Genomic DNA, 27,923 nt, shown 5'->3' with positions numbered 1-27,923 from the left:
TGTCAATTCATTCTTCAATCTGTTGTGGCCAGGGGCTGGCCTTTAGATATTTACAACTGTGAATAAAATGTTTACCAAATAAAATCAAATTATTTAGCTAAAATTCCATTTTTTTCCTCCTCGATAAATAATCCAGCTTTAACATACATGACACACATATGACTCAGGAAATCCTTTGAGCCATCAAACTGTACAACACCTCTCTATAGGAGGGGGGGGGGTGGGAGGGGGACAAAGGAGAAAGGTCTGCAGGACAGATAGTAATGCATACAGTGCACTTTCATAGACTCCGAGGGAGATCTGCACCCATTCCTCTCCTTCCCACGTCCATGAGTCTGCAAAACACCAGTGCCATCTATGCCAGTTGACAGCCAATCAGAGAGCCTGCTACATCCCATGTGGCTAATTTGCATTGATTCGCCTCATTTTATTAGTGGAGGACCGAGAGGGACACTTTAAAGCTAAATGCAGAGGCTAAATGGAGAAGCTATATGACTCAGCAAATCCAATAGCTAATACATTTAGTATTAAGCAGAAGGGAAATGCTATTGCAAACGGGAAAAGAAGTTGCCTTTTTAAACGCCTGATTAAAACCAGTATTCTTAATTCAATTTGTGAATCCAGTTATTTGTTTCTCTTTTTAAACTGCATTTTCAAATAGAATTATAAATTCCATTATTTATTTATTAAATCATTAATGCATTATTAAATGATGTACTTATTGACTGTGTTATGGTGTTTTTGTAAATCCCTTTTTAATTTGAACTATTTATTGATGGATTAATATTTCATTTGTAAATTATTTTCATAATTCTTCTTTTTATTGCCCATTAAAATGTCAAATAATGAAATACTTTGTAATTTTTTCAATTTATTGGTAGATTAATAAATTAATTTGTAAACACATTTGTTAATGCCTATTTTTTATTGTACAATTAATAAATTAATGCCTATTTTTATTTTATAATTAGTTATTAATCAATTAAATGCTCTATTACTCTTATGGTCCTCCATACATGGTACAGTAATACATTTTGATTTAAAGCCAAAGTTATTATTTCTGTGACCATAAGAAAAATACACTTTACCAACAAATTTACTATTTTTGTTGAAAGTTGTCAGTGTAAAACATTGTAAATGTAAAGTACAATCAGTCTTTATGACAATAAACATAAGATAGAAAGGACAATAAAGAAGAAAAATATTGAAATAAAATACAATAAATTAATAATTACAATTTCAAAAAGACGAAAAAATGCAGATTCTGGTATTTTCAGACATAGTTCGAATGTTTAAATAAATAAAGCTGTCATCCATGATGGAGAAGGACTCCCACGCCATGCAGGACACCATCTCAGCACTGGAGAGCTCCTTCAGCGACAGGCTGCTCCACCCAAAGTGTGTGAAGGAGCACTATCACAGGTCCTTCCTTGCTGCAGCTGTCAGACTCCACAACCAGCACTGCTCCCAGTAGGCCACATACACTTACACACCAAAAACTGACAATAACTGCACTATACTGTATACTGACTGTGCAATAGCATTATCATTATTACTACTCAGGTGTAATTCATACTGTGCAATATTTTCAGGTGGAATTTCATTGCATTCTCACTGTGCAATATCACAATCCACTTGTGCAATTTTTTTAATAGTTTGTTTATTGTCAATACTGTATATACTGCTCCTATTTTTATACTTCCTTCTATTTAAATGGTTCATATTTTGTTACACTTTGTTTAGCTCTTTTTCTTACTGTGTTAGCTGATGCATCTTGTTTTTTGCACTATCCCCTTTGCTGCTGTACACTGCAAATTTCCCCACTGCTTGACTAATAAAGGAATATCCTATCTTATCTTATCTTTATTTTATTTTGGTAAGCCTCTATCGTCATATGACGTCATGTTCCTGCGACTGTTTATATGCGACACACCATCATGGCGCTGTTTCCAGCTTTCGCAGAAGTCGAGAGTAACGACGTTGAAGATTCGTCTAAAGGTGATGACTCCTTCGTGTAATAACCATTTTAGTATGGTTGTTATTCACCTCAACACTCCTCTAGTCTTAAGTTTGAGAACATAAACCTGTTGAGCCACCAGTTAGCTCATATATGAGCTCATATTGTCCTGACGACTGACTGCTGTTGAAGCTCAATGACAGAGCTTCTGTCCACTCCACGGTTACATCTGACAACCAGGAGACCGTCTGACTCTTTGTGTGCCTCGTTTATGATGCTAGTGTCACATAAGAAGGCGTTATTGTTGTTTTGTGCGTTAGCAAGGACGCATACCGGATTGAAAACAACATAAATCTTCCTTCTTGCATAAAAACAGGGACCAAAACATGTCAATACATCCTTGATGATATTCTATAAGGCGTGTGTTTCTGCTGAATGCTTTGGTTTCTAGTTGTATTTGTCACTGGTGGTGAGATTACATTGTCTTCCACATATTGTGATTTTTTTTATTCAGTTTTAAGGGAAAACATCCTCCTTTTGTCAAAGGTCAAAGGTCAACTTTATTATCCCACAAGGGGAAATTCATGTGGTCATATACACATCTCATAAAAACCTCACACACTTCCCAGGATCCTGCGTACAGTGCAGTCCCATGCACACTCCCCCCTCCAGCACACACACACACACACACACACACTAGCAGAACATCCAGTACAATACCGACGGTACAAAAAAATACACCCTTCACAATATAAAATATAAACTCTATACAAAGTGCAATCCAACAGTCTTAGTATACAGAGAAACACCGTCCAAAACAGTATACAGTATAGTGTGGGCTGCAGCCTATTTACCTCTCGTTTAGAAGTCTAATTGTCGTCGGCACAAAAGATTTGCTATACCTCGTTGTTCTAATTTTTTTCTGCAGGAATCTGCTATTTGATCTGCTACTCCTTTTGAATTTCTGATGGAGAGGATGGGTAGGATCGTTGAGGATCTAATCTGCCTTTTTTAGAATAAGGTCCCTATACAGCTGTGCTGCAGACACCTGATCGATCCCAATGATCCTGCTTGCTGTCTTGATCATGCGCTGCAGTTTGACATGATCTTGAGCACGCATATTACGGGTTTACATGCACTCTAGTATCCTGGCTTTGAGTCTTGTTGGTTATGATCATATTTGGGACATGACCTTTACATGGGGATCACAGAGAAACCTGGTCATTTAGCTCTATGCAGAAATGATTCTAATACAATCCAGGATCCTGATCCTCTGTGGCCGTGCAGGCATGTCTTTGACTCCACATGCAGCAAAAAAAAAAAGAGTTTGGTTTCTGGCTTCCTAGACTTTTTGATGTACTTACCCATCTTCTGGATTCAACTTCTCCAGCTAATCTTCAGCAATGCAAGACAAGAGAAATGTATCCCCCACATTATTAGTATATGATGTTTCCACATGGGATTAGAAAACCCAGCTACAACTGTGATACTAACACTGCATGTAAATACACTCAGTGAGTGATACTCACCTCCTCCTGATCACTGAATAACAGTCTTTTTTTTATCCTCTCTCTCCTTTTAGGATTAGACTGGCTGAGCAATAAGAGTTTTCAGACTGGAGATGCCCTCTCTCTTCACAGTCGGTTTATTGAGAAAACTAGTGAGAGGCCGAATGAGAAGGAAACAAGGTACAGATCAATACCGAAAGCTAGTTTCTTTGCTTGCAGACACAATACTGGACATTCTACTTTACATGTGCAACTTTGTGGTTTGTAGGATGTTTTAAATTTTCTCTTAAAACCTTTTTCCACTAGAAAGCCATTGTCAGTGTTTGACACATACTGCATTTTATTGTTGCTTTTCTGCCGTTGTCCTATTCAATTTTTCTGATCTTTTTACACTACGCATTTCCCCTTATGTTTTTCTTGTTTCTATATTCTTATTCTCTCTACTTGCATCTGTTTTTCTTCACTGTGCAGCACTCTGTTTAGATATTTGCTGAATGAAGACCGTTATTTTATCACTTTTCTAGTACAAGTATTAGAAGTACTTGAAAATGAGTCAAACAAATCTTTGATTTTGCTTGAGGCAGGTGTTTAATGGGTTGTTTGCATCTCTGACTCGCATTAATGTTGAGTTCACTTTTTAATCCACAGTGCAGGCAGAGAGGTGAGCTCTGTGGAGGAGGATGAGCGTAACGTGGCATCAAAAAAGAAGAAAAAGAAGAGTGAAAAGAAGAAGAAAAAGAAGAAAAAACACAAGAAGAAGAGTGGGAGATATTCGGATAGCAGTGGGTCTGACTCTGAACCCATTTTCCCCAGTGACCTCAAAAGGGAGCAAAAGGCAGATAGGTATAGACGCACATTTCTACATCACACATGCTTACACTCTTAATCATAAGCCCCGTTTCCACTGCAGGAACTTTTCCCCGGAACTAAGAACCTTTTGAGAAACTCATTGCGTTTTGACTGCTTTTGGTGGAAACCCAGCTTTATACACAATAGCACTGGCTTATCTCTGCTCTGTATTTATGTGTGTGCATTCATGCAGTCCCCAGGCTGCTCCGATAGCAAGTAGTTTCTCCTGGTTGGATGACCTCCAGTCGCCCGCAGGGCAGCCATTCTGTGTGGACCGTAAAGCAGACCCAGCCAACTGGACGTACAAGTCCCTGTACAGAGGAGACGTAGCCAGGTAACACGCACACATTTATTCATTTATATTCACACATGCATACTCTCTGTGTATGTGTGTCCGTTTTAGTGACTAAAAATGTAGTGGGTTATCATTTTGAAACTCTTTGTGTGTTCCAGGTACAAGAGGAAAGGCAGCTCGTCCTTGGGTTTGGACCCCCGCAGACAGGGACTCTGCTGGGAGGTGTCGGAGTCAAATAAGAAACAGAAAGGAGGGGACAAGAAGAAATCCGCCGACAGATACTTCTCTACAGTCAGTCGCAAGCTGCTGAGGTCCGAGGCCCCTGTTCCTACATTACCTACGATTCCAGAGCGCGGCGATGCCATCACCCCCGCCTCTTTCCTCTCGCTGGGTGATGGTGAGGAGAACAGAGGAGGTGAGACTGGTAAGGAGGTAACAGACGGTGAAGGGGAAGACTTTACAATCTCAAAAAAATCAAGCAAAAACCTCAGCTGGTGTTAATGTGTCAATCCAGGTGACAGAGTGAAGACGTCATTCGCTAATCCTCTCGGTGTGTACGACTCCTCCACGGCGCTGTGGCTGCAAGGGAAGGGACAGCCGGAGCAGACAGAGCAGCAGAAGCAGGACACACAGACGGGACAGAGTGCAGCGCCTTTGGCCGGGAGGACTGAAGAGTTTAACAGGCGGCTCAGAGAGCAGCCAGCAGACACGCAGCTATGGATACAATTCATACGATACCAGGTATGAAGACTGTTTTTCTTATTATATAGACTATCGCTTTATTCTGCTTCACTTGCCTTAGGTTATTAAGTATTCTAATTATTCTGTTCTATTATATTGTAGTTATTATTATTCTATATATTTCTAATCATCAACAAATCCCAGGTTAAGACCAAAACCAACAATGTTTTAGCCCTTTTGGTTCCCTCGGCGAAATTCAGATTTGGAGCCGCCAGAGGCCAACATCATACCTCTATATTGAGATTTATTTTCCTCCTCCTCTTTTCTCTGTTTTCTTCCTTGCGCACCTGAAGGCTTGGATCTTTTCAATATAAAGAAATAAAATGTGAAAATGCTAGGTATGTGCGCCTCTTGATATGTCCGTCTAGTCGGGCTGTTGTGATGAGCACAGCACGGTGTAACCCCCCACACTCACATGCATGTTTTCAGGCCCCTTTATATTGTAACTTGCAATATGTACTGTATGTGTGAAACCAGTGAGATATCATATATCAGCCTATGATAATCATCAGACCCATCATTTATCTGAGCTCTTCCTGTTTATTGCTTTTCAAGTCATTCCGTAAGTTCTAACTTTTAAACCTTCTCCTCTCCTCCTGCTCTCTAGGATGAGCTGAGTGCATCAGTGTTTGGAGGCGAGGAGGAGCAACAGGGCAGCGATTCGGTCGAGCGCCGAAAGTCTTCCTACAGAGCGGTCCTGGAGAAAAAGCTGAGCATCGCAGAGCGCGCAGTGGCCACCAACCACGGCTGCATAGCTCTACAGCTGGAGAGGCTCAGGATCTGCCAAGAGCTCTGGGAGCCCCCACTTCTGGCTAAAGAATGGAAGAAACTGGTCAGTCTACAGTCTTTATGTGTTTCCATAAAACTCACTCAGTGCTTTTGTATTTTGACTACAGCCGTGGTTTATTTTTTCAGGTTAGGTTTTTTGCCCTAAAAAGAGTGCAAATTTGTCTGTGCTCTATTTATTGTACTGGTTCAGTCAGGTTCACACTGCATTTTTACAAGCAAAGACGCTACACATTTGAATTAATCACTTTCTATAACCATTTGTTGAATCAATCCTTGAGTTCGGCATTTTTGGTCGTCGCCATCTTGGGTTTTTTACAAACAGAAGTGACATGAGAAGGTGGAGCTAAGTGCAACCGAACGCTGAATAACACATTTTCAGGCGACTAAAAAGTTCATAATTAACTTTCATGAAGTGAAAACACACTGTGAAAGGGTTAAAGTTCTAAGACAGAAACATGGTCAACACCCAGCCCAGACAATGCTGTGGTAGCGACCTGTCAGTCACAAGGTAGCCACGCCCTGAAGCATACCCTGCTTTATGGTCTATTTGACTCTAAATGGGTCCATAATTTACTAAATGAACATCATGACCCGGAGGTAGCCCACTGCTGTCGACCAAAGCTTATAGTAATCTTAACGAGGCTAACTCATGTTTTTTTCTGTTGTATCTCAGGTGTTCCTCCACCCAAACAGTGCCCCCTTGTGGAGGGAGTACCTGCTGTTCACCCAGAGTTACTTCAGCAACTTCACCGTGTCAAAGGTCAACGCTGCGTACGGGAAGTGTCTAAGCACGCTCAGTGCGGTGCGTGACGGCACCATGGTCTCTCACGCGGCCCAGCCAGGGCTTGAGGAGGATATGTTGGGTAAGAGAGATTTTGTTTAGCCTTTACTTATCCAGTGTTTCTACTCTGAGAGGAACTCATTGTATTTCGACCGCAGGGACCAGGGTCTAAATTAAGTTCCGGGGACATTTTATGGAGCCTTTTTACCCCCAAAAAAGGCCCTGGTTGGGGGCAGGTAGTACTTTCTGACAGTATCGGAACTTTTGGGGTGGAGTTTGCAGGGATGACTGTGAAACACACACATCATAGCTGCTTCAACTCGTGTACTGCTTCATTCATAAAACAAGGAGGTACTCTATTATCAATTTAGGACCATTTTTAGGACAAAGGGGGAGCATTTCTTTTGTTTGATAACATTAAAAGTAAAGTTAGGCTCTGCTGTCGGCTTCCTGACTCATTTTCAAGACAGAGAGTAAAAAGAGAGAGAGATTATGCAAGCGAGCTGAGAGGGTGAGCGGTAGAAACGAGAGATACACAAATAAATAACACTCAATAGATGATTTACTGTGGAGACTGACGCTCTTAGTTTCATTTTCCTCCGCTGTATTTCATTCATTTCATCCAACGTGCATCAGTAAATACTATGCAGCAGTAAATATCGTTACAGTGAGACAAAATGTTTTATCTTTTCAGCATGTATTTTAGATGAAACAGGCGGGCACACTAAACTGTAGGCTGCAGAGTGTATTTACTGCTGTGACCACGAGCAGCCCTTGTCCCATGTCATGTTTCTTTTTCATACATCAGCGGACTAATTTGCCTAACTTTGTGGATACGCAGACAACAGTAGGCTGAAGGAACCTTTTAGTTCCTTGAAAGTGGTTCCAGGGACTAAAAGTCCTGGGAACTTTTGGTGGAAACCTGGCTTCTATCATGCATATAAATACACTTTACATGTGATGCATCATATTCTTATTTGTTTGAATACAAAGCCTTTTTATTTGTATGCTCAATGCTTATTGAAAGTTGTTGTAATTGTTCCTGGTCGTCTTTCCTTTCTGTCCAGATATCTTCACCCAGCAGTGTCATTTCCTGCGTCAGTCTGGACACTCAGAGAAAGCAATTTCTCTGTTTCAGGCCATGATCGACTTTACTTTCTACAAACCCGACAGCGTACGAGAACTGTCCACCAAGCAGCAGGTAAACACTAAAGCACCAGCGCTTCAGCAATGTAAATAAGGAGGAAATTGTGTCTTCCAGTGAAGTTATGTTTTTGTGTTTGTGTGTGCAGGTTGAGTTCTTTGAGCCGTTCTGGGACAGCGGGGAGGAGAGGGTTGGAGAGTTTGGGGCCAGAGGTTGGAAAGCCTGGATGCTCCAACAAGAGCGAGGAGGGTGGCTGCAGCCCAGTGCAGGTAAAACACACGCAGACATCCTTATAGCAAAGTGAGGCAGGCTTTTACTTTATTTAGTGTTGATGTACATCCTGGAACAATCTCTAAATTGATTTGTGGGATAAAATCATAAAAAACCAGAGTCATGTTCTCGTGTGTGGGTTTCCACAGAGGAAGAAGAGGAGGAGGAAGAGGAGGAGGAGGAGGTGAAGGACCGGAGCAAGCCCAGATGGACAGTCTGGTTGGATGTGGAGCCGTCTCGTGAAGCAGCTCACTGGCTGCCCTGGAGGCCCGACAAAGCCAAGGGCCAATCAGAAGAGGACTGTGAGGACCCGGACAGACAGGTAGGGATTTAAAGTGCTCATGTATGATACATTGGGAAGCCATTTACAATATGTTTAAATGAAAGGTGCTATTGATAACAGTGATGACATTCAGCCACTAGATGTCTCATTCTCCCTCCCCTGTTTCATTGCATTCACTTCACAACAAGTGGTTGCCAGGCTGTCAAACTCATGCCAATGTGCAACCATAGCTAATGTTTGGTTAGAAAGAGAGTCCGCTAATGTCAACAAATGACCAGACTCCAACACAAACTCCACTCTCAATAGGTAAACTATTGCTCAACATACTTTTATGTGAATAAACAGTAGTATGTATCTTTTCAGATGCACTGAGCAGTAATTTATGTCGTCACTTCCTGAGAGCCTCCTTGCCGGTTGGAGATTTGTAACCATGGTAACCGTGCCAACCTCATGTGACCAAAACGACGGTTTGTGAGAATCAAAGTCTGAATTAATTTCAAATATATATTAAGCCCAGCAAAGTGAAATCTTATACTTACAGTTAAATTGAAGCGTTATTGATGTTACAGAGCTGTCAGTCAACGTCTGTTATGAACGTTGTCGTTACTACCGCATTGCATTGTGTGATATTTATGCCGCCGTAGTGTCCAGCGTTGCATAATGTATTATTTCACCGGAAACAGTATGCATTCGGTTTCATACTAAGGTTTCGGACATACTTAAATATCTCACATACTGTTTTAGCGTACTAAATGGCATGTTAGTGTGGAATTTCGGACGCAACATAGTGATATTGTGGTTTTAGCTGTCAATCACGTTCACGCTTGTGTATCGCCTCACTGTCGCACAAGCAACAGGACGCTGACTGTCGTTGACTTAACGGCCACAGGTGTCACTGTGAACAAGCAATTTCTGATTCTTAAATAGAGCCCCTTTAAAATGATTATTCACAATCATAATAATTTTCTTTTTAAGTAGCCATTCTGTTCTAAAAGCTCTGTGGATATATTCTTTTTTTTTTTTTTTTAAATGATTCATCTACATAAAATTTTTATCAATAAGACCTTTTAGCCACTAACACTGTAGTTGTAACCACTTTGTTTGACTCCCTGTCTGTCTCTTTCTCTTCAACTGTAGGTGTTGTTTGATGACATCGCCTCGTCCCTAATTTGTCTGTCTTCACCAGAGCTCCAGCTCCGTCTTCTTCTCCGTTTCTTGTCATTCCTGGGGCTGCCCGTAGACTCCGTGCTCTCTGCTGCCCCCTGTCAGCCTGGCCTGCTGCTGGAGAACCTTTCTCTGCTCACTCAGGGTAAAAATTACACCATTAGAATAACACAAATTAAAATATAACCATGAACTTGAAGCATATCATTAAGACAAAGCTGGCTCCATGTCTCATCCTAGGTATTGAGCTCAGTCGTCCTCTGACCGCCCACGACCTCCCTGACCCCGGGGTTAACTCTGTAGGTCACATGACCACTCTCCAGGGAACAAGGAAGTGGGTGGGGCTTGGGAAGCTGGGCGAAAGGTTTGTCACCAATGTGTTCAATATGGTCCAACCTGTCCTTCCTGCCCACCACCGAGCCGCCCTGTCACTCAGCTGGATGCAGTACCAGAAACTCAAGGTAGGAGTCGGTTTATCGGACTCTGAGTTATATTAAAATTGGATGAAAAAGCATTTAGGTCAACTTAATTTCAAGTAAAAAAAAAAAAAAGTGTCTGACCTTTGCACTGTTTTAATTATTTGTATTTGTGTGTATATGTCAGGTTTTGCGCTGCCTACGTGGCTGCAACAAAAAGCGTCTCCGCTCTCAGGGAAAGAGCAGCAAGCGAGTTGCCAAGCAACTGCTCAAAGAACCAAACAACCGCTCGTCGTTGGTGCTGTGGCGGGAGTACGCCCACCTTGAGTGGACGCTGTGCAACCTCGACGAGGCTCGCAAAGTCTTCTCCACGGCCACAGCGATAGGGGGAACCAAAGGGCTGAAGAGCCCCACCCTCTGTGAGCTGTGTCTGCTGTGGGCCCAGCTGGAGGTAGAGGACGGGCAGAGCGTGATAGGGGGAAGACTAAGTGATGTCACCGTGTCCCCAGCTGTTTGTGTACTAACAAGGCTAGCAGAAGGAACCTCCTCATCCTCCCAGTCCCTCTCTCCGGTTTCCATCCTGAAAGCCAGGAAGTCGTATGAGCAGGCTCTGACTGATGGCTTGTCAGCCCTGGACCAAAACATCCACAACCTTCAGACCAACAGAAAAGGTTCGCTTCACAACAACTTCTCTATTTCATCTGTCACAGAGTTGCAACACAAGTCTTATAAAAGGGCCAGCAGGTTTTAGCCCATTTGATCACTCAGTATTACTGCGGGCCATTTTTCCAAACATACCACACCATTTGTTGAGATTCACGAGTGCATATTTATCAACTACTTGAAACTTGTGCAAAATATGTAATCCATCGCATTTAGTTGAATATTCAGTTGTCTTTATACTTTAAAAATGGTGTTAAATAATGTGAGGTATACAGTGCATGATTAGTAGTTATTGGTCTGAAACATGGAACAACAACCTTAAGCAATAAGTAATCATTACCAGTTACGCACCAGTCCAACTTTTTCTCACCAAATACCAATTCCAATACTTCAACTTGAAGTTCAAAAACCAAGTACTGATCGGATACTGCTGCTCTCTTTTTCCTAAATTTAAAACTTGTATCTAACTATGTGAAACTCATTGTAGTCGTTTTTATGTACGGTAACATGAGGCCAGGGAGTTATTGGCTTGCTGTGACTGAATACATTTAACTGAGAGCAGAAACACAGAATTTTATCATGACACTGACGGAGAAAACGTATCTATTCTAGATGGTCACAACTGGCCAATACTCAGTCTACTTAATCATGTCAGTCTGATACCGATCGGGCAGATCAGATTAGTGCATACCTAGTTATTATTCAAAATATTAGTATCATTATTTTTAAAATACACAAAAGCATTGCCAAACTAATAATACTAATAGTAGCAGTTGTGGAAGAAGTACTTTTACTTAAGTAAAAATAGTAATACTACAGTGTACAAGTCCTGCATTCAAAATCTTACTTGAGTAAAAGTACCAAAGTATTCAAATCAAACTATACTTAAAGTATCAAAAGTAAAAGTACTCATTATGCAGAATAATATATATTCTAGTATTGTATTATAATTATTGATGCATTACTGTATACATCACATTAATATTGCAGCTGTTTATGGTGTGGCACATTTTAAATACTGGCTTAATCTACAATAGCCTAATTTATTAGTTGATTTATATTTTGTTTTAATAATCTGAATCTGTAAAGTAATTAAAATGATGAAATACATGCAGTGCAGTAAAATGTACAATAATTTCCTCCGATATGTAGTGGAGTAGAAAGTAGTAGAAAATAAAAAATACTCAAGTAAAGTACACTACTTTCCATCACTGAGTAGTAGTTATGTAATACATGATATTTGTCATTAAGATTAAAGAAAAAATCCCCCCCAAATGTCCTCAGCCTTTTTCGCAGAACACATTTTGACATGTCGCAGTAGGAAAAGCACATGTTAAATTAATGATGACTGAATTCCAATTAGCTTATTCGGTTTCAACGTTCTGGTATTGTGCATGCTGGCTCACTGTCACACTGTCATGGCTTACTGGGACACTTGAATGTAGATGAAGTAACACCTGTGCATTTCCTACTATGACAGGTCTGAATGTCTCCTGTGAAGAACAGCTGTCTTTCTTTGATTCGATCTTACTTCTCATCTCATCGTTCAGGTCATGAGGACCTGCTAGGAGAGAAGCTGAGGCTGAGAGGCCTAATAGGCTGCTACGCTCTGTTCCAGTACCTCACAATGGGCATCCAAGCAGCTAACGCCGTCTACAGCCAGGCTAGAGAGAGGACGGAGGAGCTGCACCACACGCTAACACCTGACAAGCAGCTCAACAGTAATGAGGAAGCCAACCTTGCTAGCACTGACACTAGCCAGTCTGCAGCTGATTCCAGCCACACCAGCAGGCACTATGTTGACAGGCTAGCTTCTGAGTGTGAGGCATTAGCTGTGCAGCAGGCAGTGTTGCTTAGGTACCACAACAACATCAGCGTGTTTCCACTGGCAACACTGAGACAGATGCTGACCTCTGCCCTCGCCACCTGGCCCAGCAGCGCTCCTCTCTGGAGCATATATGTACAGGTAAGCCATGGTCTCCTCCTAAGATGCCAACTCATTTAATTTTTTTAAATCAAATCAATCAGTTATTGGCAATGAGCTTCTCTAGATGCGTTTTCCCACAGCTCTCATTCTGTTCTGAATCAGTACTTGTGTATTTTGGCATGATGACAATCATGCGACTCGTGTTTCAGGTGGAGAACCGTTACCATAGTGCTGGCCGGGCGCGTCGTTTTTTTCACTCTGTAACCAGGGACAACAGCAGTGTGGTGCCACGCCTCTTTGCCATTGTTGCTGAACAACAAAGGAAGCAGCTGGTGGACGCTGCTCAGAGGTAAGAGAAGAAAGGCCGATGGGTAGGTGTGGGGTTATCCTGCACTCATGTTGTATGAGAATAAGCATTGTAACAAACTTCAGAAGATGTAATCAAGATGTCATGATCATAGTTTTCTCTGTTCGTTCTTTGTATGTATGGAAGCCCTGAGAGGCAAGTGAGAGGAAAAACATTGTTGTAATCCAAGTGTGATCTAAATTGTTTTCTATCCTGTGTTTGACAGGTGAAAAAAAAGGTTTTGCCAGGATAATCTTTCTAGGTTCTTTTATTATTTTTATCGTCAGTGAAAACTAGGCCTGTCAATCGATTTAAAATATTGAATCGTGATTAATCGCATGATTGTCCATAGTTAATCGTGATTAGTAACATTTTTTATCTGTTCAAAATGTACCTTAAAGGGAGATTTGTCAAGTATTTAATACTCTTATCAACATGAGAGTGGGCAAATATGCTGCTTTATGCAAATATATGTATATATTTATTATTGGAAATCAATTAACAACACAAAACAATGACAAATATTGTCCAGAAACCCTCACAGGTACTGCATTTAGCATAAACCCAGAAACGCAGCTGGTGTAAACACCCGACGCGTGAATCACGCAGCCGTTCAGCGAGGCAGCCGCCACATGCTCCTGACGTTCCCTGTGTGGACAAAGCTTGCACCTGCCAAAACTTTTTTTTTCACCTAATTTCACAAATGATTTTTTTTTTTTTTACGGAATTTAGAAAGATTATCCTGTCAAAACCTTTTTTCACATTTTCTTAAGTCATAAACTCAGGAGAGAATATTATTTAGATCAGACTTAGAAAGACTTCACTTGCCTCTCAGGACTTCCATATTTATGCGTAATAAGCCAAGAAAACTATTTTTCACAAATATTTTCTATCAAAATTCCCATTACCTACAGTACCTATTAATAATTGTATGTTGTTATGGTCTTTATAGGTCTTGTTGCTATGATGCTGCCTTGCCCATCCTGCCAGAGAATGGCCTCAGCCACCGTATCCGAGGACTGTTTGAAAGCGCCATAGCAACAGAGATGGGTTCTCACTGTCCGTTACTTTGGAGGATGTACATTCACTTTCTGGTGGGACAGCAAATAACACTCACAAATTCACCTGTTAACTTGACTAAATACCGGCTTTTCTTAAAGATGTACACACGATGGCAAAAACGGTTGCAGAAGTTACATTTATCAAGGATCAAGGCAGAAATTTAGCATCTAGCATTAAATCAATTTTCAAAGAAATCAAACGCAAAAATGTGCATTTCAGTAATGATTAGAAAAACCTGTTGTGCCTTTAAGATTGCATTTTGTTCTGATCTGTATGTCATTCTACTTGTTAATCTCTGAACTTTGAGTGCTGCCTATTTTTATTTGTTTTCTCATTTTCCAAATATTGACTTGGAGATAGAAGTATAAAAACTAACACACAGTAAGACCAGCCCATACAGACTTACTTTGTGTAATTTGTACATTTGAATATACAAATATTGCCACTAAAGTCCTATGTCTGTGCTTTGTGTATGTAATGTTATTACATGTGTGTGTATATTTGGTAGGTGTCAGAAGGGAAGGTGGATAAAGCCACAGGGATCTTCTACAAGGCATTACAGAATATTCCCTGGGCTAAGGTGAGCTACAGACATATACGTGATACTTCCTAACAGCAGCTGACCTCCGTCTACTTAATTTTTAAAATTGTACGTATGAAAAATTAATTGTCTCTCTCTCTTTCTCTGTGTGTGTGTGTGTGTGTGTGTGTGTGTGTGTGTGTGTGTGTGTGTGTGTGTGTGTGTGTGTGTGAATGTAAATTTGCATCTATGCAAATATATATATGTGTGTGTGTGTGTGTGGCACGTGTGCGATCAGGGTTTGTACATGGACGCAGTGCAGCTGTTCCCTGAGCATCTGCAGGAGTTTGTAGATCTGATGACGGAGAAAGAACTCCGACTCAGACTGCCTTTAGAGGAACTGGATATACTACTTGAGGACTGAACACAGACATCTCATTGAACAGGAGACTCGCACACAAAACTCAGATGCTTCCACACACATATTATACAGTGAAAGTTGCATTGATCTTATGGGCGAGGAGCCATCCTTTTGTACATAATGTCTAATGCTTTATTTTCACAGCAAACCACTAGCTGTGTTTTAATACCAGATACTGTTAATAAATATATGATTCTCATTCATGTGTTGTGTGCTGTAGGTTTATTTATACATGCATGCAACTGCACATTAATGAAACATATACTGAGATAAATGAAAACATAAAGAAGACCATGGAAACTGTGACATTCCACTGCCTCAGCATTTAAGAGTCGTGATCAGGGAATGAAATTAGCACCTGCCACCTGCCAAATACAGGGTAAATGTTGGCTGTGGCAGGTACAAATTTCAGGTCACCTGCCACCATGGCAGGTTTTCCTTATATTAAGAAATATTATTTTTAAGAAGCAATTCCTAAATCAAATATATTCCATAAATCCACGGTCTGGCACCACTGACTCAGTGTTTACAATTCTAAAGCGTTCTACCTAGATTTCAGAAGTGGCAGACAAAAAAATGGCCGGTAATGTTCAGGTAAATGTTCAGTGACCTGAAAACGCTTAATTTCAGACCCTGGTCATGATTATCAAGTTTTAACTGTGAATGTTCAAATGCAAATTCTTCAACTTGTTCATAATGCTTTGGACACCCCTGGATTAAGAGACGGATGATGATGAGGTTAAATGATATTGTTGGTGAAAGACGAATCTTATACCACGAATAGAAAAATATCAGACTAGCTGTGTCAAGTTCAGAAAAAGTTGTCACTTTCTACGTGGTGTTATTTTTTAATTTTGTATATTAAATTGTATCATGTGAACAGTGCCACTGTAAAGTCTGTCACATAGTTTAAGTATGTGTTATTGCAATTTTTGTTCATTTAAATCATCTTTTAGAATTACATTTTAAACCTAGAGAATTCAGTCAAATTTTTTTATTTCAGTCAATAACTCCTCAACTCACCTGTGAATTACCTGCCCTGTTTTACCTGGCCTATCGATGTGTTACTCATATACCACAGGACATGCTGTACACAGTGTGGCGGTGGAGCTGGAGTCGCTCCCTCCTGCCAGCGTTGCCGCGCCGTGGTTTGACGCATTGCAGATCCGCCCTGGCCAATCAGCGGCCTCTGTACAGTCTGCAGAATATTGCGGTTCTGCTCCGTCCAATCAGAAGCGGCCTATCAAACACAGAACTGCAACTTCCCCAGTGCAGTCAGCCGCGAATGTATCCTTCCGCCTGCATAAAACTCTGTGTAACAAATTAGTCCGTCACTTTCGACAGATTAAAAAAATAGTATAAATAGATACGAGGAAACCTCTCGCCCTTTTCTTTAAAGGCAAACGACCACTATTATGAACTAATCAATTATTTTAATAAAAGTTATGATTTTTTTTTTTTTATCCCCAGACAGAATTGTCCTCATAATAAACCTCTACTACATTTTAATGGGTCTTATTTTCTGACAATAACACTCATAATACACTGTCATGTGAAATGGGTCGAAGAAAATTGTTTTTGCTGGAAAATACATTTTTTTTAAGGTTGCTTTTGTAATGGTGATGTTACACTAACATTTTTATTTAGGTTTACATAATGTCAATGTCACAAAAGTGTGAGGTTCTTATTAGGATACCAGCAATGAAAGGTGTTTCCACTGTTAAGAAGGACCAAATGCAATATAAACAGTTTAAAATATTTTTTTAAACTGCTAAAACTATCACCATAAAACAGATAAATAAAATCAGGACATTGAGATAAAACTGCATACAGGTCAATTTAGATGCCTGTTGCAGTTAATGGGGCTCAGATTACACTACTACTGTGTGTCTATGTCCATATTCAATAACAGACAAAATGGGCTTCATTTCATTTTGTATTGCGATACTAAATGTTGGAGTCGATTTCTCTAAATCTCTGATGACACAGCATCAAGGCTGGATTACCAACAGGGCAAAGTAGGGCAACTGTGTGGCCTCAGGTTCACTGCATGTCATGCATGCACATTTGTTAGGGAATGTGCACCACTAAAGTACATTATAATAATAATAATAATAATAATAATAATAATAAATTCAATTTATATAGCGCTTTTAAAGAACTCAAAGACGCAATGAGGCAGGTCCTGCATTATTAGCTATTATAGAGGGACCTTGTTTTAAGAGATTTGTTATTTTTTATCAGAATCAGAATCGTGTTTATTGCCAGGTGTAAGAGGTATACACTAGGAATTTGCTTTGGTTTTGTTGGTGCAAGTAAGCAGTATAATAACAAAAGAATAGATAAAAACGTTAGAATAAAATAAGAATACTTTTTTTTTTATTCTACCAGTATACAATATACAAAATAAGCTATAAACAAAAATAAACATGATATAAACAGATAGTGCAAATATTGCATTATGCATATTCATAATACAATTGTATTCAATCACGTCAGAACAAACTAACACAAATTAAGTATTACTCCAGCATAGTAGTGCTGGCTTTTAATCAAATGTATGCCAAAAATGAATCCAGTCTTGCACAGCATGCAAACCCTTTCACAACAAATAAAACTCTTTCTAGGAACTTTCTTTGACATTTTGATGCACCCTTTAGATTTTTGGAGCATATTAAATGTTTTAGGAGTGTTTTTCTTTTCTTTTCTTTTTTTTTACATAAGTTGCACACATATTTTTTATAAAAACATTTCTAGGACAAAATGACATGAGAAAGTTTCTTTAAAAACACAATATATGTTGTTTGTTCTAAGTTGTTTGGCACCTGTCCTTTTCTCTTTCTAAATGAAGACTATTTAACTATTTAACTAAGAAACCTGTATAAATTAAGAATGACATCTCCTATATGAAACAACCCCAGAGACGGGTACGCGCACAGCAGCAGACTGTGTGTGTGTGTGTACGTGTGTGTGTGTGTACATGCACGTTTGAGGAGCCACAGTGCGGAGGAATACAGTGAACCGTGTAGCGGTGGTTCGTCTCCAGCCAGTCTCTCTCAGCTCAGCTTCATCCTTCATTTCCTCTCTCTCTCTCCTCCTGTAGCGTTAGCAGACCAACATCCACAACTCACAGCAGACATGGTGAGTATCTTAATCAACCAGGGTTTATAATATGTACCACTTTGAAATGGTGTTGAGTTGACTGAAAGCCAGCGAGGAGCTCTTAAAGCCTCTCTCCCGGATAACGCAGAGTATCTCTGTTTGAACATCCTGCAGCCTCCATTGCAGAGCTAACAGTAGCTAGCTGTCTGTCCACACTGTGAGACACGTCGTCGTATCACATCGGTGTTGCTTTAAGCTCGTACCCGCTTATAGAGAGTATACATGTAGTTGATATACTATCCCACACTGAACTGAAGTGTAGCTGCATATTGTGCAGTAGTTTAGTTGGTTCCAGTGGTGCTGCCAGTGTTAGCATCACAGCTAATGTTACATCCACCAGTGACTGATTGTCCTGCTGTCTGACAGCTGTAACATCATTATGCATTTTCGAGTGAAGCTTACTAGTAACAGGGAATGAAATTAACATCTGCAACCTGCCAAATAACAGGGTAAATGTCAGGTCACCACGTGCCACCATGGCAGATTCCTTATATTAAGAAATATTATTTTTAATGGAGAAATTGTGAGCAAATAATTTAAAATGTCAACATGGTTTTGAAGAATCTTGGGGCCCCTTTCCGCAATATTTGGACTCAGTTTGACAATATTTCTATTTGTATATTGATTGTTCTGTTTTTCCTTTTCTCTGTTCTGTTGTTGAATACTCCCATTATGGATGGCTTGCATTTAACTATCACATGGATGATGCTGTATGTTATGAAATGTATGTTTTGTCCTTGACATGCTTTAGGTTTAGATCATTTTCTCGTTATAGTTATTTGTATTACTCCTCCCCAGGTGTAAATGTGTGTGGGTGTGTGTATGAGTGTGCCAGTGCAGGTGTGAACTTTGGGGTTGGGTTATGGGGTTTTGATTTTTGTTTGATGTATTTGTTATTAAAATTTGTCAATAAAAATAATATACAAAATATATATATATTATTTATAAAAAGCAATTCCTAAATTAAAAATAGTCAGTGATTAAGGTCACATGATCAGTATGTCTACTGTCTGTTACCACTGACTCAGTGTTTACTAGGGGTGGAAGAAAATATCAAATATGGAGTATTGCAATATTATGTTTTGTGATACTGTATCGATTCTCAAAAACCCTGTATTGATTTCTAATTAATAGTTTAATAAATTAAATTAATACAAGCAAAGATTAATTCAATACTTTATTTTATTTGAATAGAGAAATGCAAATGCAGATCCTACTATTCTGATGGCATAAAAAAGTTAAAAAAAACATTTATTTACTCAGATTGTATGCATATGGCGGTGTGTTTTTTATACTATAACCGTTTTCCTAAAATTAGTTTAAAAAAAATAATTATATTGCCTTGCTTACAATACCGCAATATATCGTAACCCCTGCATGATGATACGTATCACCAGATTATTGTACAGTCCTAGTGTTTACGATTCTAAAGCGTTCTACATAGATTTCAGAAGTGGCAGAAATGTTCAGTGACCTGCCACAGTGGCACGTGAGGAAAAAACTTAATTTCAGACACTGACTAGTAACGTGGATTTTTTTCCGCAGTGATGCTGGAGACGCAGTTGTAAGTGTCGAGTCTCTACACAGAATTTTTGATGCCGGTGTTGCACCGAAATCTGTGACTAGATTCACAGACATTAGACATTTAGGAAAAGACTGATGGGTGAGGTGTTGGTGGGGTAACGTTACAGACAGATCTACACTTCTGGTAGCAGGTTTTTGCTACTACAGCTATTCACCCTTCCAATAGTATATAGGTTTATATATTTTCATAACTGTTAACCATAATATTTCTCTATAACGGCTATCGGCTACGTAATCATTGTGAAAACTGCAGTGGTAATAGCTGAGAGTCCTAATTAGGTCACAGAATCTGGTGTAACACCTGTACTGTTATTAACCTATTATTTGAACATGTGAATGACAATTACCTTGTTTCAGATCACATTTTTTGGGTATTGATTGAGGTTAGAAGAAAAAGTCTGGTATCTATATCTATCTGAGCATTGCAAGCAAGAAGACATTTGCTGTCTATTCCCACAAACATAGATATGTACTTCCCTATTTCTTGTACAGAACTGTCTGAGGAAACTGTGAAATCTGGTTTGTTTGTCAGCTTTTTAGTCAGTGTTCCTGGAAAAGTCCCCAGGGAGTGGTGGTGTTGCATCATACGCCAGTCATGGTTTGTAGTATATAGCTTTGAGGGGGGAAGCTTACATTCAATCAAATACATGCAGTTATGTTGTTGTGGGAAAATTAGATTATATGGTAGACCTTTTCTGGCGCTTTACACAGGCAAAGTCCCCATACTTCAGTTAACTACATCAGTTATGTAAATACTTTTTTAAGAAATCCTGCAGCAACATATCACTTGTTTGTAGTGGATCATTTCCTGGATCTTCAGTGAATTTTGGTTGGTTGTGTCCTTGACACATCCTCCTTACATGCACGTTTGTGTCCTAGCGTGTGTCCGTCTTTGTGTCCCAGCAGCTCATTCACTACAGTAAAGTGTTATAAACTGCATCCCAGGGGGAAATATTTGCTGATCATAGTGCTGTAATAAAAACCAGCAGATCCCTCTTTCTAGAAGACCTGGGTCAAAAACCAGTGGACTTTTTTTTTTTGTACACCAGTAGAACGTCTGGAGTAGGAGTCTCTTTAACTTGTGTGGTAGGCGGTCTCTGCAGTGTGCAAATCCAACTTTAATGTCTTGAGATATTTGAGGCATTTGCAACATGATATAACCCATGAAAGATAACTTGAAATTAGACCTTTGTTTCCTCAGTTCCTCAGTTAGATAAGTTGTTTGTTATTTGATAAGTAGTCTGGCAAGTTTCCACATCGTGTGAGAATAGCAGGATGAGCTGTGTTTTATCTATTGACTTTTCATTTGAATGTCCCTGTTGGATTTTAAAATGATTTCAAAATGGATATTTTAGCCGCTCACAGGCTGTTGTAGTATTGTATTTCTGTAGCTACCTGTTGGATTAGTTACCATAGGTACATGGCTGGTTTGTGGTTGCTATAGCTACACGGTTGGCAAAGTTTGAAACAGGAAGTAGGAAGTAGTCAGCGGGATTGAGACTGAGACATCTCTGTTCCTATTGTCACTGTTTCTTTCCATTTGTGGATCCTGTTCAAGGCAGAAAGACTTGTCCTGTCAATCATCTTACTAAAGTTGGAGTGTGAATCAAATGTGTTCATGAATAGCCCGCTTGAAGTGAGAATATACTTGAAACGAAATATACATTGTTGTCAGCTTTGATCACTGGATGTATAGACACAGTAGTGATTATAAAGATATAGAAAAGTCATAGCTTTATTTCCCAAGAGACATTTTCTTAAAAAACGTTATTGGTAATCACTTATTATTCTTGATTTATTTAGTAGCAGTGTTGGAATCAGTACATTTAAATAAAACTCTCGGATTTTCCTTAAATTTCTTAATACTGTCCATGGGTGCTGTAAAAGTAAATCATAGGGCCTACATGCTGCACTCACACTATCACACTAGCATTGCAGCGCCTTGAGAGGAATTTGGCCTGGGTATTAGAGGGGTTAGCAGCTTGTTAACCACCGCTAGAGTGCACACACACACATCCTCGCTGTCATTCTCATCAGCCAAATCCTGAAAGCCTAATATTTATTGCTTGACAGTGCTAATATCTTGTAGAAGAAACATTTCAGTTTTGACCATTTATTATCACCGTTCCTCCGTCTCATTCTCTCTGTCCCTAAAGCCAGACACATACATTATATAGTCATACAGTCATTACCTTCCAGTTTCTTAATCATTCAATGTTACAACATGCTACATGTTCCGTCTTGTATTTATAGAAGATCAGAAATGAGGCTCATAAAATAATTGCAATGCATCATAGATAGTGTGAGTCATTTTGCTAATGGCAGATATTTCTGCATTAAATAAAGCCTAGTACAGCAAAGTAAAATAAAAACTTCATGAAGGTTTTCATGAACCTTATGGGTGCTTCAAATAAAAAATCATGCTAATTTCATGTTACTCGTGATGACTTGTGGAAAGGAAAGAAATTAGAAGATTTACAAGCAACAGGAAGAGGGGTTTCATCTGGTTATGTGCCTTCTTGCACATACTTTTATGAACTAATATTGGAGAGAGTATGGATTGAGTTCTGTAAGAAGGACAGTTTTCCATTTTTGGCTCATTTACTTCAAAAACAAACCTTGACTCCGAACTCATGGCGAACTCCTGGGGAGCTCTGCTGTAACTGTGGATAGGGCCCCCTGCCAGAGGGGGGCATTTGGTGTGACCCATGATGCTGTCTAGGAGGTCAGATGACCAGCCAACTGATCCTCCCTAGGAGCTGCAACTGTAGCAGTGAGATGACAGGCCACAGTTTAACACATGCACATAGACACACACTAAACCCCTGTGACCTCCCCCAGTCTGGACACTGTTACTCTCACACCCCTTAAATCAATTTTCACATTTGGGTGACCTCCTCTGGCCTGGCCTCCACACACACACACACACACACACACACACACATACACACACATATTCTCTTTCTCTGTCAAAGTGTTGAAGGCTATTCATCTATTGAACTACTGCAGGAGGTGGACACTTCATCTGTGCATCCATCTTTACTGTACATCTGTTGGGGAGATGGACAGACAGCTAAGCCTTCACTGTCAGGCCTAGGTTTACACACACACACACACACACACACACACACACACTGACATGGAGGCACAGGGAGTGGGGTTCTTTATCACCTCATCCAGTCGGAGTCAGATGCAGCCAGGGAAGGACAGCGTCTGGTCACGTACACTGGCAGCGCTGCAAGACACAAGGACAGAAAGAAAGATCGACAGTTAAGCAGGCAGGCAGACAGATTTATTGAGAGACGGATGGACGTAACCGGGAAAGTAACCAGGAAAACATCAACAATAGGACCGGCTTTTCCATCAGCTCTTCATCAGCTCATGGAAAAGAGAGACATCACCTGTCAGGTCAGTGCCATCCACTGACCTTTGCCACTCCAGAGGGATTGCAAAAACTTCTGTCATCCATCCAGCCATCCATTCACACTGGATGGATTGAAAGACAAGTCCTGCAGTCATTTGATCACCATTCATGTGTCCATCCAACTATCTACCTATCCAGGAGGATTAAAAACATAATCTGTTTTGCCATCGACTCGAATCGAAACTGAAACTTTTCCTCACCCATACAGTTATGTAACCATTAAGAGATGGCAAATTATGCTATCCACCATTCCGTCTGCCCATCCGTTTTACAAATCAGGAGCGACTGATAGATGTCTGGTCATCATTTTTTTTATCCACCTATTCCTCCTCTCCAAAGACATAATTCCTGCCCTGCATGCCATCATTCCCTCATCATGCTGCCTAAGAAAGTGGCTCTGTACCCAGCGGAGGACGAGCTGGTGAGCCTGTCCACCGTCTACGACCTTTTGGATGAACAACAGCACTACTACAAGGAGCTCATCCAGCAGCAGGAGAGGAACTACAGAGCCTTCCTGCAGATGCTGATGGACTCGTCATCCAGCCGCACGGACAGCCTGGTTAGAGAGATGCAGGACCTGAGGAACTGCCTGCAGAGAACCAAGGCCGAGCTGGCCGAGGTTAAAAAACAGGGTGTCCAGAACAGCAAACGGGCGGAGTGCCTGGCTGAAGGCCTGGTGATGGTGCGAGGGGCGCTGGATGGCCTCAGCTTAAAAACAGGTGTAATTGGGGGAGGTGCAGGAGGAAGAGGTATGGATCTGAAGCAGCGCAGAGGAGGTGGTGGATTAAGGCTGGATGGAGGAGGCAGGGTCGGAGAGGCGAAAAAAACGGCACCGAAAGCAATGAAGCTGGTGGCAGACCTCACAGATATCCACTTTGATGACATAAAGGTTGTACACAGATGCACCCACAGAGTGAATTGAGCTTTTAGCACCACTAGGTAGTATATGGGTGTTAATGTATGGCTTGTGGATAGCCAAAAACTCCTACTGTCAATGTTTTGAGATACTGTAGTATGTGGTTGTGGTTCATACTGGTCACTTGCTCTGACTAGATGTTCCAGTGTGCAGGGCAGTCGGTCCCAAAAGTAAAGGAAATAATAAATAAAATTGTGCCTAATTGTTGCATCACTCTAAGTGTATCTTGCATTGTAGTTCATACCAGTTTCTGGTAAACTATGGTAGCAGGCATGCTTGTTTTAATGGGACTGTCCTTGCCGCCCGCTTCCATTTAGTGTGTGATGATCACTTGCTCCCGTTTGGCGTTTTATGTGTGATGGCTGTTGCTGATTGGCTATTGGCAAGGAAGTAGGGTTTTTAACATCTTGGAAGTTATAAATGTTGCGTCGATCCAGGACATTGGTTTATTAAAACCTGTCACTATTTGCGTCCCAACCTTCACCTAAAAGGTAAAGCATTTTGTATTTTAAAAGTGTATTCATTTTCTCTTTCTCCTGTCTTTCTGTTTTTGTTTTTTAGGCTGACCAACTAACAGAAGAGCAGATTGCCGGTAAGGGGACAGTATAAAAACACTGCATTACCATCTTTAGCAATAAACTCACTCTCTGCATAGGTCCATGCATTATCACATGGGATATCAGTTATGTTACATCTGCTATTGCTAATATTTTCTTTCATCCTTTTCTTCCACCTCCTGTATTTGTGTCCCCTCTTCCCCTTGTGTCTGTCCAGAGTTCAAGGAGGCCTTCTCCCTGTTTGATAAGGACGGAGATGGGACCATCACCACCAAGGAGCTGGGCACTGTCATGAGGTCACTGGGTCAAAACCCAACTGAAGCCGAACTCCAGGATATGATTAATGAGGTGGACGCAGATGGTATGCTGATTCCTTTGATTAGATGCTTTTTAACTACATTGACTGGTTGTATTTATAACTTACTTCTGACTTCCTTTCTCTCCCCCTCCAGGCAACGGGACCATTGACTTTCCAGAGTTCCTGACGATGATGGCAAGAAAGATGAAAGACACTGACAGTGAGGAGGAGATCAGGGAGGCATTCAGGGTCTTTGATAAGGTAAGCCTAGGTGTGTGTGTGTCGTTTTGTGTTGTAAAGACGAAGCAAGAAAAATAATGATTTCTTAGATGTATTGGGTTTTTCTCATCAGCAGTTTAGCTTTAATACTAAACTCATTCATCTGAAATCAGAATGTTCCTAAGCTTAAGATGACAACTAAAGATGTCATCATCAAGGAACTGTTTTCGTGTGCGTGTGACTGACTGTAATGCGTGGTATGTGTGTTGGCAGGATGGCAACGGTTACATTAGCGCAGCAGAGCTGCGTCACGTGATGACCAACCTGGGAGAGAAGCTGACAGATGAGGAAGTAGACGAGATGATCAGAGAAGCAGACATCGATGGAGACGGACAGGTCAACTATGAAGGTACAGGAGAGCAAAGTCTGTTTTGAAACTTAGCCACACAAGTACCAGGGTTTCCGTCAGTGTATTGCAAGCGCACCAGGCTGAAGCATCGGGGATTTTTTAAAATGTATTTTTAAGATGTTTTTTTAAACTAAAATGTGTTGTACAAATGGCGAACTCCATTAAGGAACAACTCGGTGCGTAGAATGTGTGCGTAACATTAGCGAGTGTGCACCAATTTCGGCCCAGGCTCACTTAAGGTGGACTGACCTTTTTAAGGTGGTCTAGCTATTCTCATTTTAGTGACAAGCCGCTTCTCCTCCCAAACACTTGGCCGACCGGGCCTAACAACTTTCTGGGAGAAACCCTGAATACAGTTTACATGCATAAAGGAATGCATAGATGTGCACTCACTTGTCCTTTCCTCCGTCATTAGTATTACGATTAAGTACGTCAATGGAACAAGGCTAAATTATGTAAGCTAAATTTAGTCCTTATGTAAGCTGACAAACGATGGACAGAAGCTCTGTAGTCACTTTGTGTTCAATGGCTGGTTTCTTTTAGTCTGATCAGTCATTACTTTCTAACTGTGATAATAGTACATATTTAAACACGGTTCCTGATGAATATTATTGCTTTTTTTCCCCCCACAGAATTTGTTCAGATGATGACTGCCAAATGAACTGGGCTCCCATTAAAGACAAAGAATCAGTCAAATGTTTCACTTACCTCTTATTGCAAAAATCTACATTTATTCATACTGTTCTGTATAGACAACTTAAACTGAATGTTGGAAAACTGAAAATCTGTCCATATAAACAAGCTCAAAAAAGGTAAAAAAAGACAAAAAGAAAAATTCTAAATGAATCTGCATGTACTTGGCTTGTATTCCCCGCCCCCCGGCGCTGAGCTGCCCAATCAGATCTTAACTCGTTAGCCAAGCAGCCTCTCTGCAGCTGGCTGGTTAGGCCACTGCTCCTCTGCTTCCTGGATCCATCTGCCTGATGTCATGATGATTACACGGGCTGGCCAATCGCCTTTCTTCTATGACTTCCTGTTTTTTCTTTTTTTCTGTTCTTCATGCATGCAGCTTTAGATGGGTTACTGTTGAGAGCCCAATGGCAGAAGGCTGTTGTTGGGCCTCAGGTTGGCCTGGGACCCACAGAGAGGAGGGAGGGGTTAGTTGAATGATGGATGGGAGTAAGTGAACCAGCGGAACCTTTGCAGTTTGCTTACCTAAATGAAGTCAGTGACAACAGAGATATTTTTAAGAAAAATTTTAAAATGGAATAACTAAGAACTCATTTTAGATTCTGTGTTTCTGGCATGTCAGGATACTTGCTTTATCCTTTGTGTGTTCACCTTTTTTGAGGGGGAATCCTGGGTGGGGCATAGATTTGAGCCCCTTGGGTGTTTGATGTGTCCCAGACTATGTGGAGGGGTTGGGTGGGCTTTAAAAGGTGATGATATACAAAAGCAACATTTGGGGCAATGTGGTTATTACTGAAGCATGCTTAAGTACAGTATATTGCCTCAAAGGTTACATCTATCATGATTCTACGGGGGTTAATTTCAGTTTAGTGGGGACGGGGTCGGTGCTTTGCGGCATTTCTATCTTGTGTTTGTGTGAGTTTGCCTGTGTAAGTGTGTGTGTGTGTGTGTGTGTGTGTGTGAGTGGGTGGGTGCGGCGAGGCCCGGCCCAGTCCAACTGTTCTGTTCAGTTCAGTTGATCTGCATTCCAAGTTGTACATGCTAGTCTTTACATTTTGTTTTTCCAATAAAATACCATGAACTAACTCTCTCGTATCGGGTCTTCTTCTTGTGTTTGTGACTTGTGTTTTTCTCTGTGAAGGCAGATTCTGTGGGGGAAGTGCAGCTTTAAAATGACTCATCTGTGCTACTTATTGCATGCGATGTCTTTCTAACAGTGTGTAAGTGTAAGCGCGAACATTGAAGCCCACTTAAAACATATATAGGGAAGGGAATTGGTCAGTTTTTACATTCCTAAATCTCCTAAATGAGCTGTCATCAGAAGATCAAAAGTTGGTCTGGTTTTCAACAAACACTAGATGGGAACAGAAAAATAATATAAAAGTTGCAACTAATCTCAATAAAATGAGTATTTGCATAGAAGCTAAGTAATTGTACAGCATTTGAAATCAAAGGAACTATGGAAAATAGGAGACATGAATTAAGTAATACTGAACAAACCCTCTGCATCTATTTAAACAGAACACCA

At 40.5% G+C, this 27,923-nt stretch overlaps 2 protein-coding genes across 3 annotated transcripts; both read left to right on the top strand.

Moving 5' to 3' along the window:
* Positions 1 to 1,888: 1,888 nt before the first annotated feature.
* Positions 1,889 to 15,339, top strand: nrde2 (NRDE-2, necessary for RNA interference, domain containing). 2 transcript variants are annotated; one of them, XM_074660745.1, is made up of 19 exons: positions 1,889 to 1,998; positions 3,540 to 3,645; positions 4,114 to 4,308; positions 4,508 to 4,648; positions 4,768 to 5,024; positions 5,124 to 5,350; positions 5,958 to 6,182; positions 6,813 to 7,002; positions 7,988 to 8,121; positions 8,213 to 8,333; positions 8,484 to 8,656; positions 9,755 to 9,926; positions 10,022 to 10,242; positions 10,385 to 10,868; positions 12,411 to 12,826; positions 12,997 to 13,136; positions 14,086 to 14,227; positions 14,704 to 14,775; positions 15,014 to 15,339. In XM_074660745.1, the coding sequence occupies exons 1-19, from the start codon at positions 1,923 to 1,925 to the stop codon at positions 15,137 to 15,139; spliced, it is 3,618 nt and encodes a 1,205-aa protein (XP_074516846.1). In that variant the 5' UTR covers positions 1,889 to 1,922; the 3' UTR covers positions 15,140 to 15,339. The 2 variants fall into 2 exon arrangements, with proteins under 2 accessions (XP_074516846.1, XP_074516845.1); XM_074660744.1 differs by having other exon boundaries at positions 4,768 to 5,033.
* A 2,806-nt stretch (positions 15,340 to 18,145) lies between these two features.
* calm1a (calmodulin 1a) lies at positions 18,146 to 27,480 on the top strand. Its single transcript, XM_074661637.1, has 6 exons — positions 18,146 to 18,277; positions 24,784 to 24,814; positions 24,997 to 25,140; positions 25,232 to 25,338; positions 25,570 to 25,705; positions 26,338 to 27,480. The coding sequence occupies exons 1-6, from the start codon at positions 18,275 to 18,277 to the stop codon at positions 26,364 to 26,366; spliced, it is 450 nt and encodes a 149-aa protein (XP_074517738.1). The 5' UTR covers positions 18,146 to 18,274; the 3' UTR covers positions 26,367 to 27,480.
* Positions 27,481 to 27,923: the final 443 nt, after the last annotated feature.

Source organism: Sebastes fasciatus, chromosome 15 (genome assembly GCF_043250625.1).
Source record: "Sebastes fasciatus isolate fSebFas1 chromosome 15, fSebFas1.pri, whole genome shotgun sequence".
NCBI lineage: Eukaryota > Metazoa > Chordata > Actinopteri > Perciformes > Sebastidae > Sebastes > Sebastes fasciatus.
This window is presented reverse-complemented; position numbering and strand designations above follow the sequence as displayed.